General features: G+C 50.5%; 1 protein-coding gene across 1 annotated transcript in view; it reads left to right on the forward strand.

Moving 5' to 3' along the window:
* Window positions 1-2,864: 2,864 nt before the first annotated feature.
* The window catches only part of ITPKB (inositol-trisphosphate 3-kinase B), a 67,118-nt gene continuing 55,805 nt past the window's right edge, over window positions 2,865-14,177 (forward strand). Inside the window, exons 1-2 of the mRNA XM_085054663.1 lie at window positions 2,865-3,550; window positions 4,920-5,985. Coding sequence (XP_084910789.1) covers window positions 5,083-5,985 — 903 coding nt within the window. The 5' untranslated portion in view covers window positions 2,865-3,550; window positions 4,920-5,082. The remainder of the gene's footprint in view (window positions 3,551-4,919; window positions 5,986-14,177) is intronic.

The raw sequence follows: 14,177 nt of genomic DNA on the forward strand, positions 1-14,177 counted from the left end.
CTGTGCTTGAGAGGGTCACCAGCATTGTACTGATCTACCAGGGCTCCCCTATTTTGGAGGGTAATGCCTGGGAGCAGGCCTGGACAACAGTCAAAGCAAAATGTTAGCCAGGGTGACAGCAGAGGCTGAAAGGAGAAAAACAGCCTTGGCTGCATTGTCCACTTTTTCTCTCCAGCATTTGCCTCCTGTGCAGCTGATCTCCCCTCCTGCCCTCTCATCTGGCTCCAGTGGGGCACAGGGACTCCTGCTCCCGCTGCTAGCCAAACCTCCTGTTCCTCCCACTCCATCACACACGGTGGGGCTGTCCCATCACTCCTACAAAAAGCCACCTCCCCGCAGTGATCAGCTGCCCTGGGCCCACGGGCAGAGCAGCTGTAGCCCAGCTGAGCCACCCATGCTGCTCATGGGGCACAGTGAGCACAGTTGGGACAACTATTTTTAAATGAAACATGATAATTAACGTCTCCCTTCAAATACACAGAGGTACTTGACAGAGGTACTTGACAGCTGTGGTATTTCTTTCCTAAACACCTTTAGCCAGTGTGTCTGTGGGAGATGTTACACAGTTAGGACAGCTCCATGCCCTTCTCCTGAGTGTCTCTCCTCGCTTTATTTCAGACTAAATACATTCTGCAGTGGATATATGCCCTTCCTAAGTGGAAGATCCTGTTCATTTTAATGGAGATCCTGTTCATTTTAATGGCTCCGCTCTCCTGAAAAGGACGAGACAGAAGTTGGCTGGATCAACTGTTTGGCCTAACCCAGCCTGTTTCAGTATCCTCAGGCACTGTAATGATTTTCTTTGGAAGCAGGAAGTATAAATTCTAATTAAGAACACAGCTTAAGGAGAAGCAAGATCTTTTAACACCCGACAGTGGAGCTTTACTTGAAGAATGTACACTGAGATTGCAAGGGAGTCAGAGTGGAAGGATCTTTTTGTTCTCTTTGTACAGCACCTAAGGCAATGCTGCCAAAGCCATAGAGAAGGCTCCTCGGCAACATCAAGTAACTACAGCAGTGCTAGTGCCCAGAGACATCTGTCTGTGTCTGTGAAAGCAACTTTTCTCTTTTCTTGCTACCATCCTTGTCCCTGGACTGGACTAGCAACCTGTGTCAGTTTGTGTTTTCCACTTAGGGTGACCTCAAACACTTGGTTTCCACTTGATTGGAAACAAGTGTGCTGAAAGCTGTCTGCTCTTTCTTCACCATACAATGTGGACTGCTGCCTGCCTCCAGTCTGGAAACAATTATTTCCCTCATGTACCTACTGGTTCTGAACAGTCAGAGACTTATCCCTAGACTTTCTTTTCTTCTTTGCACATTTATTAGCCATTTCCTTCATAGAGAAAAGCTTGTCATTGTATATAATACCCACAGAACAGTTCTAGCTCTGTTACTTGACAAAATTGCTGCTACATTTTAAGACCAGGTCTCCCGTAGGGAGCTCTGTATCTGTAAATGTGCCATAGTGAATTCGCCACTCCTTTGTCCTCTTCTGATAGGATGAATATCTGATGGTGCTTGAATTTGTGGGACTTTAAGAAAGGGTGGGACTTAAAGCACACATTGCGGTTACAGTGGTGTAAATATTCTTAAGCAACCTCAAAGAATGGTCAAAACATCCACACACAGATGTGCAATGGTGCTTGCAAGTATATGCAAGCTGTTTTTAAAAACAATGTACCTGTTTATCTGCCTGTATTCCTGGATTTATTCTTTCTTTCAAATATTCCTACTTTTTGATGTGCATATGGAGATACAAGGGAATGTGAGCAACAGATGACCAGAATCTGCAGATATTTGCACACAGGGGTAAGCTTATGCCATGAATAGTGCCATTATATTCAGCAGGGTCACTTCTCTCAGAGAGATTGATCTCATACTTTATTTCACGAAGACTAGTTCCTGACTAAGCGCAGACTGTAAGGAAACGAGTTGGAGTGGAAAGGGTCTATAAATTTCTTTTCCTGCACTGAATTCAAAATAGCATTTCTCTTACTGGAAAAACAAACATAAGCTCATTTTGGGTGTCTCTGTCTGCCTGCCTGTGGGATTGGCAGTCCACACCTTCTGCCAAATTGGAGACCTCTCTGCCCCCGTTTATGCTCTAGAGGTTATAGCTTAATTACAAAAAAGCTGATCTGCTGTGACATCAATTTCCCTCTCTAGGGGAAATTCCTAGCTGTGAAATCCTAGCAGAGGCAAATTGCTGTTCTTTTTTCTTTTTCTTCTTTTTTTCCCCTTTGGCCAGTCCAGACCAACCCCAAAGCTGCCATCTGGGTTTGACCTTGACTACTGCTTTGAGAGTGAATCGGAGAGCCTGCTCTCCTAAAGTGCTGACGTACAGACAACTATTTCCAATGAGTTATCTTGATACAGAACTCAGGCTGTATCACAGCCAAGAGCCTGCTTCTCTTGCCAAGCAGGACCCAACCCTGGGGGCTGCAGCTGAGAAAGTGCTGTGTCCCTCCGTGAATCAAAAATGATGGACAGTGTCCTCAGTGAGTTAGCTGCAGTCCTGCCCAAACCTGGGGCAACACCACAGCAAGTCAATGTGCCAACAATCCTCTAGAGAGATGTGGGGGTCATCTTCCCTCCACAGGATGTGCTCACCCAAAGCCACGCAACCTGGCAGGGACGGTTTTGCGCCAACCTTAGGCTCGTGTGAATGACCAACGTGCTGAGAAGCAGCAAGACTCAGCCGTGGTGCGTGGGGAAGGGGGATGCCGGGGGAAATGGCTGCGTTAGTCGGTGCCTTCGAGCCGGGCGCGTGGGGAGGTGGGTGGCCTTTAGCGTCGCGTTCCTGGCGCTGCCGGCACCACCCTTTGCCTTGACCGCTGTGCCCCGGGGAGGAATGGAGCGGCCGGCAGCGCCGGGAGGCCGGGATGCGGAGGCGAGGCGGGGGATGCCCCCCCGCACGGGCGGTGCCGGGGCTGACCGGGGGCTCTGCCGGGCTCGCCGCGGGACCCGCACCGCACACCGCGGCCACGGGTGGAAAATGCCTCGTGTGTCTTTAACCCACAGCGGCCAAAGCACGACGGCGGTGGGGTTTTTTTTTCTTAGTTAACAATGGAAACTTTTTTTTTTCAGTATTTCCCTCCAGCCTGAGCCGAGCGAGAAGAGCAAAAAAAAAAAAAAAGAAACTTGTTCCGCTGAGTTCAACCCCAGACAGGCTCACAACTTCCTTCCTGCTCTCCTACACCCTCCCTCCGCACTCTCCTCCTCCTCCTCCTCCTCGCCGCTCCTCTCCCTCTCCTCCTCCTCCTGCTCCTGCTCTCTCCGCCTTTCCAGCCGCACCGGGAGCGGGCGCCGGGACCGCGGCGCGGAGCTGCCCGGAGCGCGGAGCCGCCCGCGCAGCCTTTGCCGCCGAAGCGCGGAGGGCAGAGCCAGGCTCGCCCGGCCCCCCCGCGGGCGAGGAGAGGCGCTCGGAGCCGCGGAGGGAGCGGGACTCTCGGCAGCCCCGCGGCGATGGTTTCGGCAGCGCCCCGCGGCCGCCGGCGGGCGCTGCCGGGCGGCGCGCACTGAGGGCGGGCGCGGATGCCGACCCCAGGTAAGCGGCGGTGCCGGGGGTCACGGCCGCCTCTCCGCCGGGGGATCCCCGGCAGCCGCGCCGGGGGCGGTACGGGAGCCAGCCGGGCCCGGGGAAGAAGGGGCGAGCTGGGGGCGGGCAGAGGGGCAGGCTGCTGCCCCGGGGCACCCAAAGTCTGGCAGAGCACCTTATGCCGGTGCTCGCTTTCGTGCCCGAGCCAGAGTGCTGGGAGCGTTGCTGTGCCGGGGATCCCTGCAAAGAGTGACTGCCCGCGCCGCTTGGTCTCTGGTGAGCCTCGCACTGCCTTCAAGCAGTGCTTGGAGGGATGGGAAGTCCTTTGGTCACGCAGCTGGGACTCCGATTAGACCTATGGGTATTTACCTGCCAGGAGCCTCCCAAAGGGACGCACAGGGATACCGCTGATAGCATCACACACGAGAGGCATGTACACCCATAGCCAGAGTTAGCGCGCGGTGTGTAAACAAGTCTGTGTGCTCATGTGGGCAGTGTGTTTGTTCAGATCCCATGGGTTCCCATGCCTCAGCATGGGACAGGGACTGCAACTCCAGTGGCACATGGAGCAAACAGACATGACAGAAGGCTGAAGTGCACAAGGGCACGGAGAGCTACCTACAAGAGCAGAATCTCTCTCACCTGCGTACACAGTCACACACTCGCCAGAACAAACAGCACTGCACGTCTCTGCATGTGGGGTCCGGGCTGTGACTTGGCGGCAGTCAGAGCGTTCGATGTCCCGGAAGGCAGATGTGCACAGGGGAAGCACATTTAGCCAGGGCGTGCATGAAGATGTTGCATGAAGCCGTGTTGTTGCATATGGTAAGGTAGGGGACTAGTGGAGGCGTGGCCCTATACCATACAAAACTCTGCAAGCAGGGAGTCTTCCTGAATATCATGGAACAGAAATCCATTCCTGAGATGTGATCTTGCTATAGGTGACTAACTGGAGGGTGATACATTTAAGTTGTTTGGAGTTTTTATCTGCCTTTAGAAAATGTCAGGTTTTGGGGTGAACACTTGAAAGTTGCCAACTTTCAGTTCACACCAGTTGACCATAACTCCCTTACCGTGTTGCGGGAATGGCTGCTGGCTGTGTGTCACCTCAGACACTGCTGCTGCAGCTGTGTCGACAGGCAACCTGGAGAGGGGGCAGGGAAAACAGGGAAGAAGGGAAACAGCCCCAGACCTGACTTCCCCTTCGCTCAGATCCTTCTGATGACCAGGCTGGCCCGTGTTCCCAGGAGTGGCACACTGGGGATGCATGCAGGTGGGAGGGGCAGACAGGAAGGGAAGCGTCTGGCACTCGGTGTGCCCAGCTGGATGGTGAGCTAAGAGAGGGCACAAACTACTCTCACTGCTTCTCTCTCCTCAGCTGTCCCATTTTATGGAGCTGCGGGCCAGGGCCAGCCCAGCTCCCTTTTTTCCTGCTGGCGATGCTGTTGGTCCCATCGTGGAGAGAGCCTGGGCAGCCTCGCAGAGCCTGAGCGCCGAGGCGGCAGTGGTGACGGCCCCCCTGTGCTCCCCGGCTGACTACTATGGCCGTGTACTGCTATGCGCTCAATAGCTTGGTGATGATGAATAGCAACAGCGAGGTGACAAGCGGCAGGAGCAAGACGCCGCCTCCTCCCGGACAAGTGCTGCCCAGGGGTCCGGAGACACCCGGCAGCTGCTGCTCGCTCCCTGTCTTCAGCCCGGCCCCGGTGCCACCCCGCTCCCCGCGCTGTGGCCCCGCTTTCCTCTTCCCACCGCTTGAGGAGCCCCCGCGGCAGCCAGGCAGCGCCGGGGGTCGGCGGGGCAGCCGAGGCGAAGAGGGACAGCCGGGACCCCCCATGGCACGGCAGCTTCAACGGGAGCTGCACAACGTGCAGGTGAACCAGAAAGTGGGGCTCTTCGAGGCACACATCCAGGCACACAGCTCTGCTGCCCAGCCACCACGGAGCCCCCGGCTAGCCCGGTCTCGGCCGGCCAGCCCCACGGCGCCAGTGGTGGGACTTGGAGTTGGACCCCGGCCACGAGCCCACGGGGAGAGTGAGGCCCCCGATGCTGGTGGGTTGCAGGTTTGTCTGAGCACTGCAGAGCCCTCCAGGAGGCCAGCGATGGTAGTGGCAGAGAGCAGCAGCCCCCTGGAGCAGTCAGGGCCTGCACCACAGCAAGAGAAGGTGGTGGTGGCCCCCGCAGGACTTACGGGCCAGCACCCGGCCATCAGCGGAAGCATCCCTGCCGTCATCGTCACGGACCTGGGGGGCCCGGAGGAGGAGGCGGGCGCCGTGCCCCCCGGCAGCCTGCCCGTCCGGAAGCTCTCATCGTCCTCAGCGTCTTCCACTGGCTTCTCCTCGTCCTGGGAGGAGTCCGAGGAGGACATCTCCAGTGACCCCGAGCGCACCCTGGACCAGACCCCCGCCTTCCTGCAGACCCTGGACCAGCAGAAGCCCCGAGTGGTGAGTCTTGCACCAGCCCTGGGGAGGTGGGGTGAGAGCTGGTGGCATTCCCGCCCTAGGGCACAGCTGCACTGGGAGGGCAGAGGTCTGGTGCAGCAGAGGTCTGCAGAGAAACTTTACATTTGCTCAGTGTGCTTGGTTTCCCTCACATTAAAAGCTTTCAGACCTGGAAAAAGGTCTGAAAAAACCTGGGAAATGGGTTCCTACTCGGAAAATCCTTGCAGGAGGGAGGAGTAGTACCTGTTTCATTGTGCACAGTCCTTGCAGAGCTTCCCTGGTGCTGCAGAGCTGCCTGCCAGCATGCTTAAAATACCATCCATGGACTGCAGCCTTCTGCTGACATGTGGTGACGAGCCTCAATTTTTCCTCAGCACAGCTTCCCTGGGTGCTGGAGGTTTCCCATGGTTTACATGAGCCTGAGGGAGAATTTAGTTCCTCCCTGGAGTTGAAACTGTGTGGGCCAACTGTCTGTTCAGGTTCACACTGATGCACATCACCACAGTGTCTCTGTGTCTTTCACACAGAAGCAAAATTCTCCAGAATTTCCGGTAATTCCCCTTTTGAATAAAACTTCTTGCTTGTGGGGTATCTTACATTTTAGGTAAGCATGTTTTTATTAGGTATTTATATTAAGTTCATTTGTTTCAGGATCTTTGTTGTGGAGCAGGTTGTGAGGCTTCAGGCGAGAGAAAGCATCAGTGTTGTGTTTCCCTTAGAGCAGAAAGGTCTCCCCAGAGAGAACTCTCAGGCGTTCTCCAAAGGCATGAGACAGTCATGGGATTTGTTGTGTCACTAGGGAAGTTCATTCCATGTCTGAGTGCATCACACAGAACGTGCTTTGCCCTGAGGTGTCACACCAGTTATCCAGAGGGCTTTGAACCACTTTAACCCAGTGCAGGGCATCCATCACGAGGTTCTCCAGCCAGCACATGGTCTCTCCTATCATCCAGCTCTGAGACATTACATTGATTTGAGCTCAGCACTGGAGCCTCCCACTGACAAACCCTGAAATATGCAGGACAACCTTGTGGCTTCTTAATTTAAGGAGTTTGATAAAGGCTCAACAACTTTCAGCAATGTGTTTCACTATGTTTAACTTCCTGTATACACATGGTAGTGAAACTCTTGCTAAACTCAATGACACAGGGAAAATTGATGCAGTGAAACATCTAAGTGAAGGCATCAAACTTGGAAGAACTGAGACTGTGGCTTGTAAAATACTCAGCAGGCTGAAATAAGTATCTTTTATTTTGTGCTCCTTTTGTCCTGTTCCAAAAATCCAGGCTCAGTTCTGCTTAGGATGGAGCAGCAGCTGCGTAAAAGCACAGTTAGTGAAATTACTAGTCTGTAGTTCATTGTGTTTGCAGACAGTTTTGTATTTTGGGGCTCTCAACTGATGAATCAGCTTGTTCCCTTTGGGAGCTGCTACGATCCCTCTGCTGATTAAATTCTGGTTTTATGTGCATGAGCTGTAGTAATCTCTGCTCCATTCTCTGCGCTAATGACTGTTCCTAGTGCCAGATCCCACTGATTTGCTGCTGAAAAGAGTTCAGTGATGGGCAAAAGCATGCCTGATGCTCCTGTGGAAAGCTTCCTGAAGCCTCAGGCTGACTCTGCACAACCTCCCGTGGCCTCCAGTGAGCTCAGCCAGGCCGGAGGCTCGGCAGTGAACAGGCAAGGCTCATTTGTATTGCTAAAAGGTCTGGATGAGAGCAAGCTCAGATCAGGTCTAAGATCAGAGTAACTGCTGGGCTCCATGGGACTACTCAAGCTAAACGAGATGAAGATCTGGTCCAAAATGTGTCGGGCAGCCTGAGGAGGTGCACTTGATTTTGTGTTTCAGTGCTGGAGTCTCAGCAGGAGCAGCGAGGCTCATTTACAATGATACTTTCCACTGGGCTCCACAGGTCCCATGCAGGGCTGATCACTGACTTTGGCAGGTTATAGTCAACTTCTCAGCAGGATTGCGTGCAAATGCCCAGTAATTCAGAGTTGATTCATATAAATAACACCCAACTTTGTGTCCTGGTTGGTGATATCTTGTAAATCCATAACGACAGCAGAAGGCAGCTACTGAAGCAGTGTCAGGTTGCACACTCATTTGTTTTCATGAACTCACTGTTTCCTTTTAACAATGCACACGGTCTGGAAATGAGTTGTGTAATGAGGGAGAATGTGTGAGAAGCTCTCTCCACAACTCGTGCATTGAGTCAAATCTTGGGAGACCTCGGCTGAGAGAAACCAACTTGGGGCCTCTGGGTTGAGTAGATAAACGCAGGGCAGGCAGAGAGCCCTGCCTGTGCGCACTGGGTGCTGCTGGCACAGGGGAGGCTGTTGTACCTGGAGGAGAGGTAATGACGAGCGGCAGGAAAGCAGTTCTTGCTGCAGATACGGTCTGTGCTGCACATCTCATGTAGCATGTTTACAGATTTGATAAACAGCAGGCCTGCTCCTGCCCTTCCTTTTTGGAGCCCATCTAGCTTAGCAAATCTGTTAGGGATGTCCGGCTGTCTATTGTAGTTCCTTCTGACATCCCGGGGAAACAGGCAGATCCCTCCGGCTGGCATGGGCTCGTCCTCCATTTGTACTGCAGGTAGGAAACTTGGTTTGTGTTCAGGCCTGAAAACTGGCCAGTAAGAAAATTACCTTGCCAAGTGAAAGGGAGGGAGGTATTGTGACCACATTTTTGGACACCGTGACCTGGAGCGGCTCTGACTGAAAGGGGCTCTGCCTCTCTTTATTGAAACAGTTTGCTCAGTGCTTTGCCTGTCCCTGGAGTGCCCTGCTGCTCAGTGGGCTGCGCAGCACTGGGGAACAGTGACCCTGCCAGGATTGCTGCAGGCTTGTGAAGTGCAGTGACAGTAAGAGCAACGTGACGTTTTGCTGTTGTCTAATTGCAGATCCACTTAAGGTCTGAGTAAACTTCCACGTAAGGGTTTTTGCAGCTGTGGCTTTCCCCGGGCTGTGGGCTGCTGCCAGAGAAACCCCACGCTTGTTTATTGATGCTTGCAAGGTTTCAAAGGCACTCGAGCGATTACACTTCTCAGGCTGTGTGGGAGGGATGGGCTGTCCAGGCAGCGTGTTGGGATGGGGACATTGTGGTTTGGAAATGCCGCAGGGGAGCACTCTCTGCACACCCCCTGTGACCAACACGGGCCGTTTGGGGAAGGAACTGATGTCTCTGCTCACCAACCACCTGAGCCAGGAGGATGCAGCAACTGCTGGAAGGCACCTGCCTCCATCACTCTCTCATGCTGAGGGGGAGAATTTCTCACCCCCTGGCTGATCACACAGGTTGGTTGTGTAGTGGAATAAAAAGGTGCTCCTTTGTCCCAGGTTCTGAGTGGCACAGGTAGCCTGAAATGGCAGCCCAGCTCCTGAGAAAATTTCACACCTAAAATAAGATACATTCCAGCTGTAATTCCCACTGACTTCTTGACTGAAAAAATACCACTGTATGAGTTCTGCTGTTTTGATGGGGGACTCTGTTGGCTCTTTCCAAGGGAGAGCTGATAACCAGGGTGTACTCTGCAGCAAGAGACTTGTCCTCTAGGAAACTGGCTGCACCCCTTAAGCGGAAGATATTCCAAAGCTGGTCATTATTGAGTCCTTGTCATTGACCTAAATTCCCTAGTTTGTCAACTCCACAGCAGCTAGAGACAAAGCAACAGACAAGTGAGGGGAAAGGCAGAAATTGTGCAAGCAAATGTGTACTATAGAAAAATGACATGTCAGGGGGAAAAAGAACCCCTTCCTGGAAAAACAGTGTAAGACACTGCAGTGTTCCTCTTCCTGGCTTTCCCACAGCCGTTGTGGAAACACGAGGATGTATAGCAGAATAGTAATCAAGGGACTTGGTACACTGTGAAACTTCTGCTCCTTTCAGCAGGATGAGTAGATTTCTCAGAATAACAGACTTCCATTAACCTGTGAAGTGGCAAGAACTTTTGGAAAAAGCAGTGCTGATGACAGGCATTCTTTTAATTGATTTATTTGTTTGACTCACAATGGCTGTTAAGGCAGTCCTGAAAGGAGCCAAGTTTAGACAGGGTTAGTGTCAGCCAAGGGCCTCTGAGACCCTTGCTTATTTCTCTTTGAGATGTTCCAAGGCATAAGCTGACAACACAAGTCCTGATTCGTTCCTATAAAAATCAATCAAATTAAATATGCTTTCATTCCCTTTCCAAGCTGTCGCTGTGATCAGGAAGTCTCCGTGTAACAGAAACCATGACCACATGGCTATGGTGATACATGCAAGCCCTGTGAATATATATCTTCATGCCAACTGTGTTTATGTGTTTTACTCCTTACTCCCACTGTGTTTGTCTTAAAAGCTCCTAAGCTTATGAGCTTGTGAGTGGTATCTCTGATTTAGTATCAATATAATGTCTGGCATATTAGGGCCCTGCTGGCTTACTCAGTAGACCAACTGTTCCTTTAGTAATGCACAGCACTGACCAGGGAGGGTGCTTAGCACATCTGGTAAGCTGCCAAAGGATGGAGTCTCCCTGCTGTGGGCAGACTAGCAGGGAGAGGGGAATGAGGTGGACACCTCTGTGTTTCCACTTTCAGAGCACCACACTCAGCACACCTGACAGCACGGCATGTTTAACCTGCTGGGATGAGATGAGGATACTCTGGTGCTCGGCAGACTGGGCAGAGCTTCAGGCTCTTTGTGGATGGAGGCTGTGCACTCCAGGGACTTCACAAAGCATCACTCCCTATTCCATAGCTTATCCTCTACCTACTCACGTGACCTTCTCAGGGAATAGGCAGCTTTTTTGTGGGCTCCCACCCACGGAGGCTAAGTGAAGATGCTGCCATAGCCCAATGAGAGACATATGGTGCTACTTCAAGTCTGTTTTCATCAGCACTTTTAAGCTCATTGGGACGGGTTTCTTCTCTGCGCACATTCCCCATGATTGACAGGGCAGGAATTACATGGCACACAACAGATCCTTTTCATAGAGGGACTTCGTTGCTAGCACAGCTGCTCTCTCTTGCATATTTTGTTTCTCAAAAAATTTCACGCTGAAAGCATCCATTAAAGTGGCAAAATAAAAAAACCCCCAGATTTCTGAGGTGCAGGAAGAAGAAACATTAGGTCCATAATTAGGGTCCCCAGCTCTGGAAAGAGCCAGATTTCCACCTCTTCTGGTGGGAATTGCAGCATGTCAGGAGCTTGCCTGCTTGGATCCTTCGGGTGTAAAGCTGAATGTCCGCAAAGTGAATTTCACAGATCAGCGGAAACTTTAGAGTTTTGTCTTTACTTTTTTAGAGGCTCGCAATGACAAAACCCAAACTGTAGTCAGCACCTGTCTCATGTTTTCCATATTATTTCTATAATGTGTTAGAACAGATTTGCATGTGAAGAAAATATTAGTGCAGCAGTGAGCTCTCAGGTGCCATGCCATGGCTAAAAGCCACTGCTGAGCTAATGTTTACTGTACATGTAATTCTGTTCTAGTTCACTACAGAAATAATGGCATCTATGTATGACATTAAATGTCGCTTCAGCTAAGATTAGTCTTCTGTAATGGTTAGAGATTATTTTGCTTATACCAGCAGGTAAATTTGTGCAATAAATTTGACCTGCTTTCTTCCAATCAAGCCCTGCCAAGCTTTCTAAGAAAGATCTGTTAATACTTAACAGACAGTGAAAACTAAATGTTAACATTTTCAAATCACTGAGTTACTTCACAGCCTAATCCCTATTCTTAAATGTGACTGTTTTGGGGTTGTGGGCTTCCACACTTGCTGAGTCACTTGAAATGGCCCTTTTGTGGCATTCATCTTGCTTAGCCTTGCTGGATGTCTCCTTGGGTATCCTAAGGTTTTTCTTAAGGTATCTTTCTTCTCTGTTACTCTAATGGGATCTCAATGAATAGCCCAAGAGTGTACTTTAAGCCAGAGGAATCTGTTTCTAAAGTACTCACGAACGTCTTCTATAAAATTTACTGGAATTTCATTGTTATTCCTACACATAAAAACCCAGGTCATGCATAGCTGCACAACAGCTCCAAGTAGTTCAGGAGGCTCCAGTCTGAGGTCTACCAGCCTCAAAAGCAAATGCCTGTGATTTGGCTTTTAAATCAGTGTTTAGGCAGCAAAATTTTGACTTTCTCTGTAACAGGATGATCACCCAGCAGTGCCTTTCAGCATGAGTTGGTGTGTGTACATTCAGAAGCTCGAGGTCTTCAGCTGCAAATTTCAGTCTAAGTGTGTGCCCTCTGAATGCGCTTGGAATTGGTGAAAGCCTTTGGAAAACATAGGCTGCAGCTCCTTCTTTCCCAGGCATGGTGAGAGTTCACCACCCCAGAGCTGCTGTCACAGCTTTGTGCGTGTGGAGATCCTCACTGCTGCTGTCAGCCATGGGTTGCATTTAGAGCGTGGTTTCTGACCTTAATTTCTCAGAGATGGGTAATATTGGAGTCAGGAGCTGCTGCAGGGTGCTAAGATCCATGTCAGCCTTTTCCCTCTCCTGATATTTATTTCAGTCTTTTCATACATTTCAGCCATGAAAAGAAAGAAGTGATTTTTTTATAGTAACGAAAGTTCTTTTCATTAACGACATGGGAAAAGGGACACCCTAGTAGAAGGAATTCAATTCTCCTTTCATATATAAGATTTATTGCTGGTCAAAACACAAGGATTGCTTTTGGAAGGAGAACTAGGGGGTAAAACAACAAGTGCTTAGCGCTTACAACTACTTCTTGTAAGCAATACAGTGTATTATCTGATCAGTGCTACACAACAGGAACTTCATTAGCATTCTGCACTGTTGTGGTTTTAAGTAATAGTAAAACATCTCTTGTCTCTGTGAAAGACATAGATGTGTTCTGGAGGGACATGCCAACAGACATTTTAATGAGTTAGATTCAAAGGACAGAATCAGGTGGTCTTTTCACTGTTTGCTTCACACACTTGATTTGCAGAGAGGTCGGCATCTGGAGTTGCTGTGGTGTGGACCTTGCTGAATTGGTGTGAGTTTTGCCCGGGGTTTCATGCTTGGCTTTAAGTCTTGTACTTGGGATCTTGGACAATAGGGATCCTGTACTATGCAAAGAGGGAAGGGAAGTCTGATGGGGCCTGCAGTCCTCACTGTCACAAAACTCCCTTCAGCCTGAATGAAGACCAATATATCAACACCAGGAGTAACCAGCACAACATTTTGGTCGAATGGCTATGGGAGGGAGATGACACAACTCTTTCCTTCCACCCCATCAGCATTTGCAGAAGGGGCTGTTTAGCAAGGGCAGCACCTACCTTCAGCATCAGATCCTTCTCCTCCCCCTTCGCTTCCTGTCCCTTTGCCCTTGCTTGGGCAATTCATCTGCAGCAAGATAGAATCAAAGAACCCTCTTCCTTTGCTAAACAATTCGCTCCTTTTGTTAGGGTCAGATAAAACGCTGATAAAAGCTATTGTAGCTCTGCTGAAGCCAGCAGGAGCATGCTGCAGGTTTGGTCCTTGATAGTTTTTTGCCTTGCTCACTCCTACATGTATCCAGTTACACCTTGTGGTAAATCCAACCTTAAGCTGAATTAATGAAGCAAAGATTGAGTCCCTCTGGGGGGTTTGCCCGTTCATAGTTACAGTGCTTCAGAGCCTTTGGGAACATAAACGGAAGGTTTATAAATGGAAAGATCTGCAGGGAGGCTTTTTGGAAACTGTGTTTTAGGGTTGGGTGTTTTTCTCTCATTTCTTGCTAAACAATCTCTGATCCCTGCCGCTTGGGAGAAGGGCAGGAGCCAGGGCTGGCCTTCAGCTCACCACTGAGCCTTGTTTGTTGCAGACCTGCATTTTGGAAAGGCGTAAGCATAGCTTTTATCCCATTGAGCTAAACGCATTCAAAACATTTTCATTAAATGGGTACTTAAGTACAAGCCCAGGTGTACCCCTCAAAAGAGAGGAGAGCAGGGGTCCAAGATGGGGTGGGTGTGAGGGGGAGGTGAGCAGGCTCCTTCTCACCATGTAGACCATAGGAATTGCTCTGCTGGCAGCTGCAAACCCCATTACTTATCCAGGGGTTTCCTCCCACTGCAAGCAGGGTACAGAGCAGCCAGTTGGAGAATTAGCAATGTGTCCAAATGTAATATGGTTGCTATTATGGGTAATATATATTTAACACTCTGCAGGGACCATTTAAACCTGCCTCTGCAGGAAGGGGAAAAAAGTCAGGTTTGCTTTCTTG

The sequence above is a fragment of the Lichenostomus cassidix genome, chromosome 3 (assembly GCF_008360975.1).
Source record: "Lichenostomus cassidix isolate B80296 chromosome 3, HeHo_3.0, whole genome shotgun sequence".
NCBI classification, from domain to species: Eukaryota; Metazoa; Chordata; class Aves; order Passeriformes; family Meliphagidae; genus Lichenostomus; species Lichenostomus cassidix.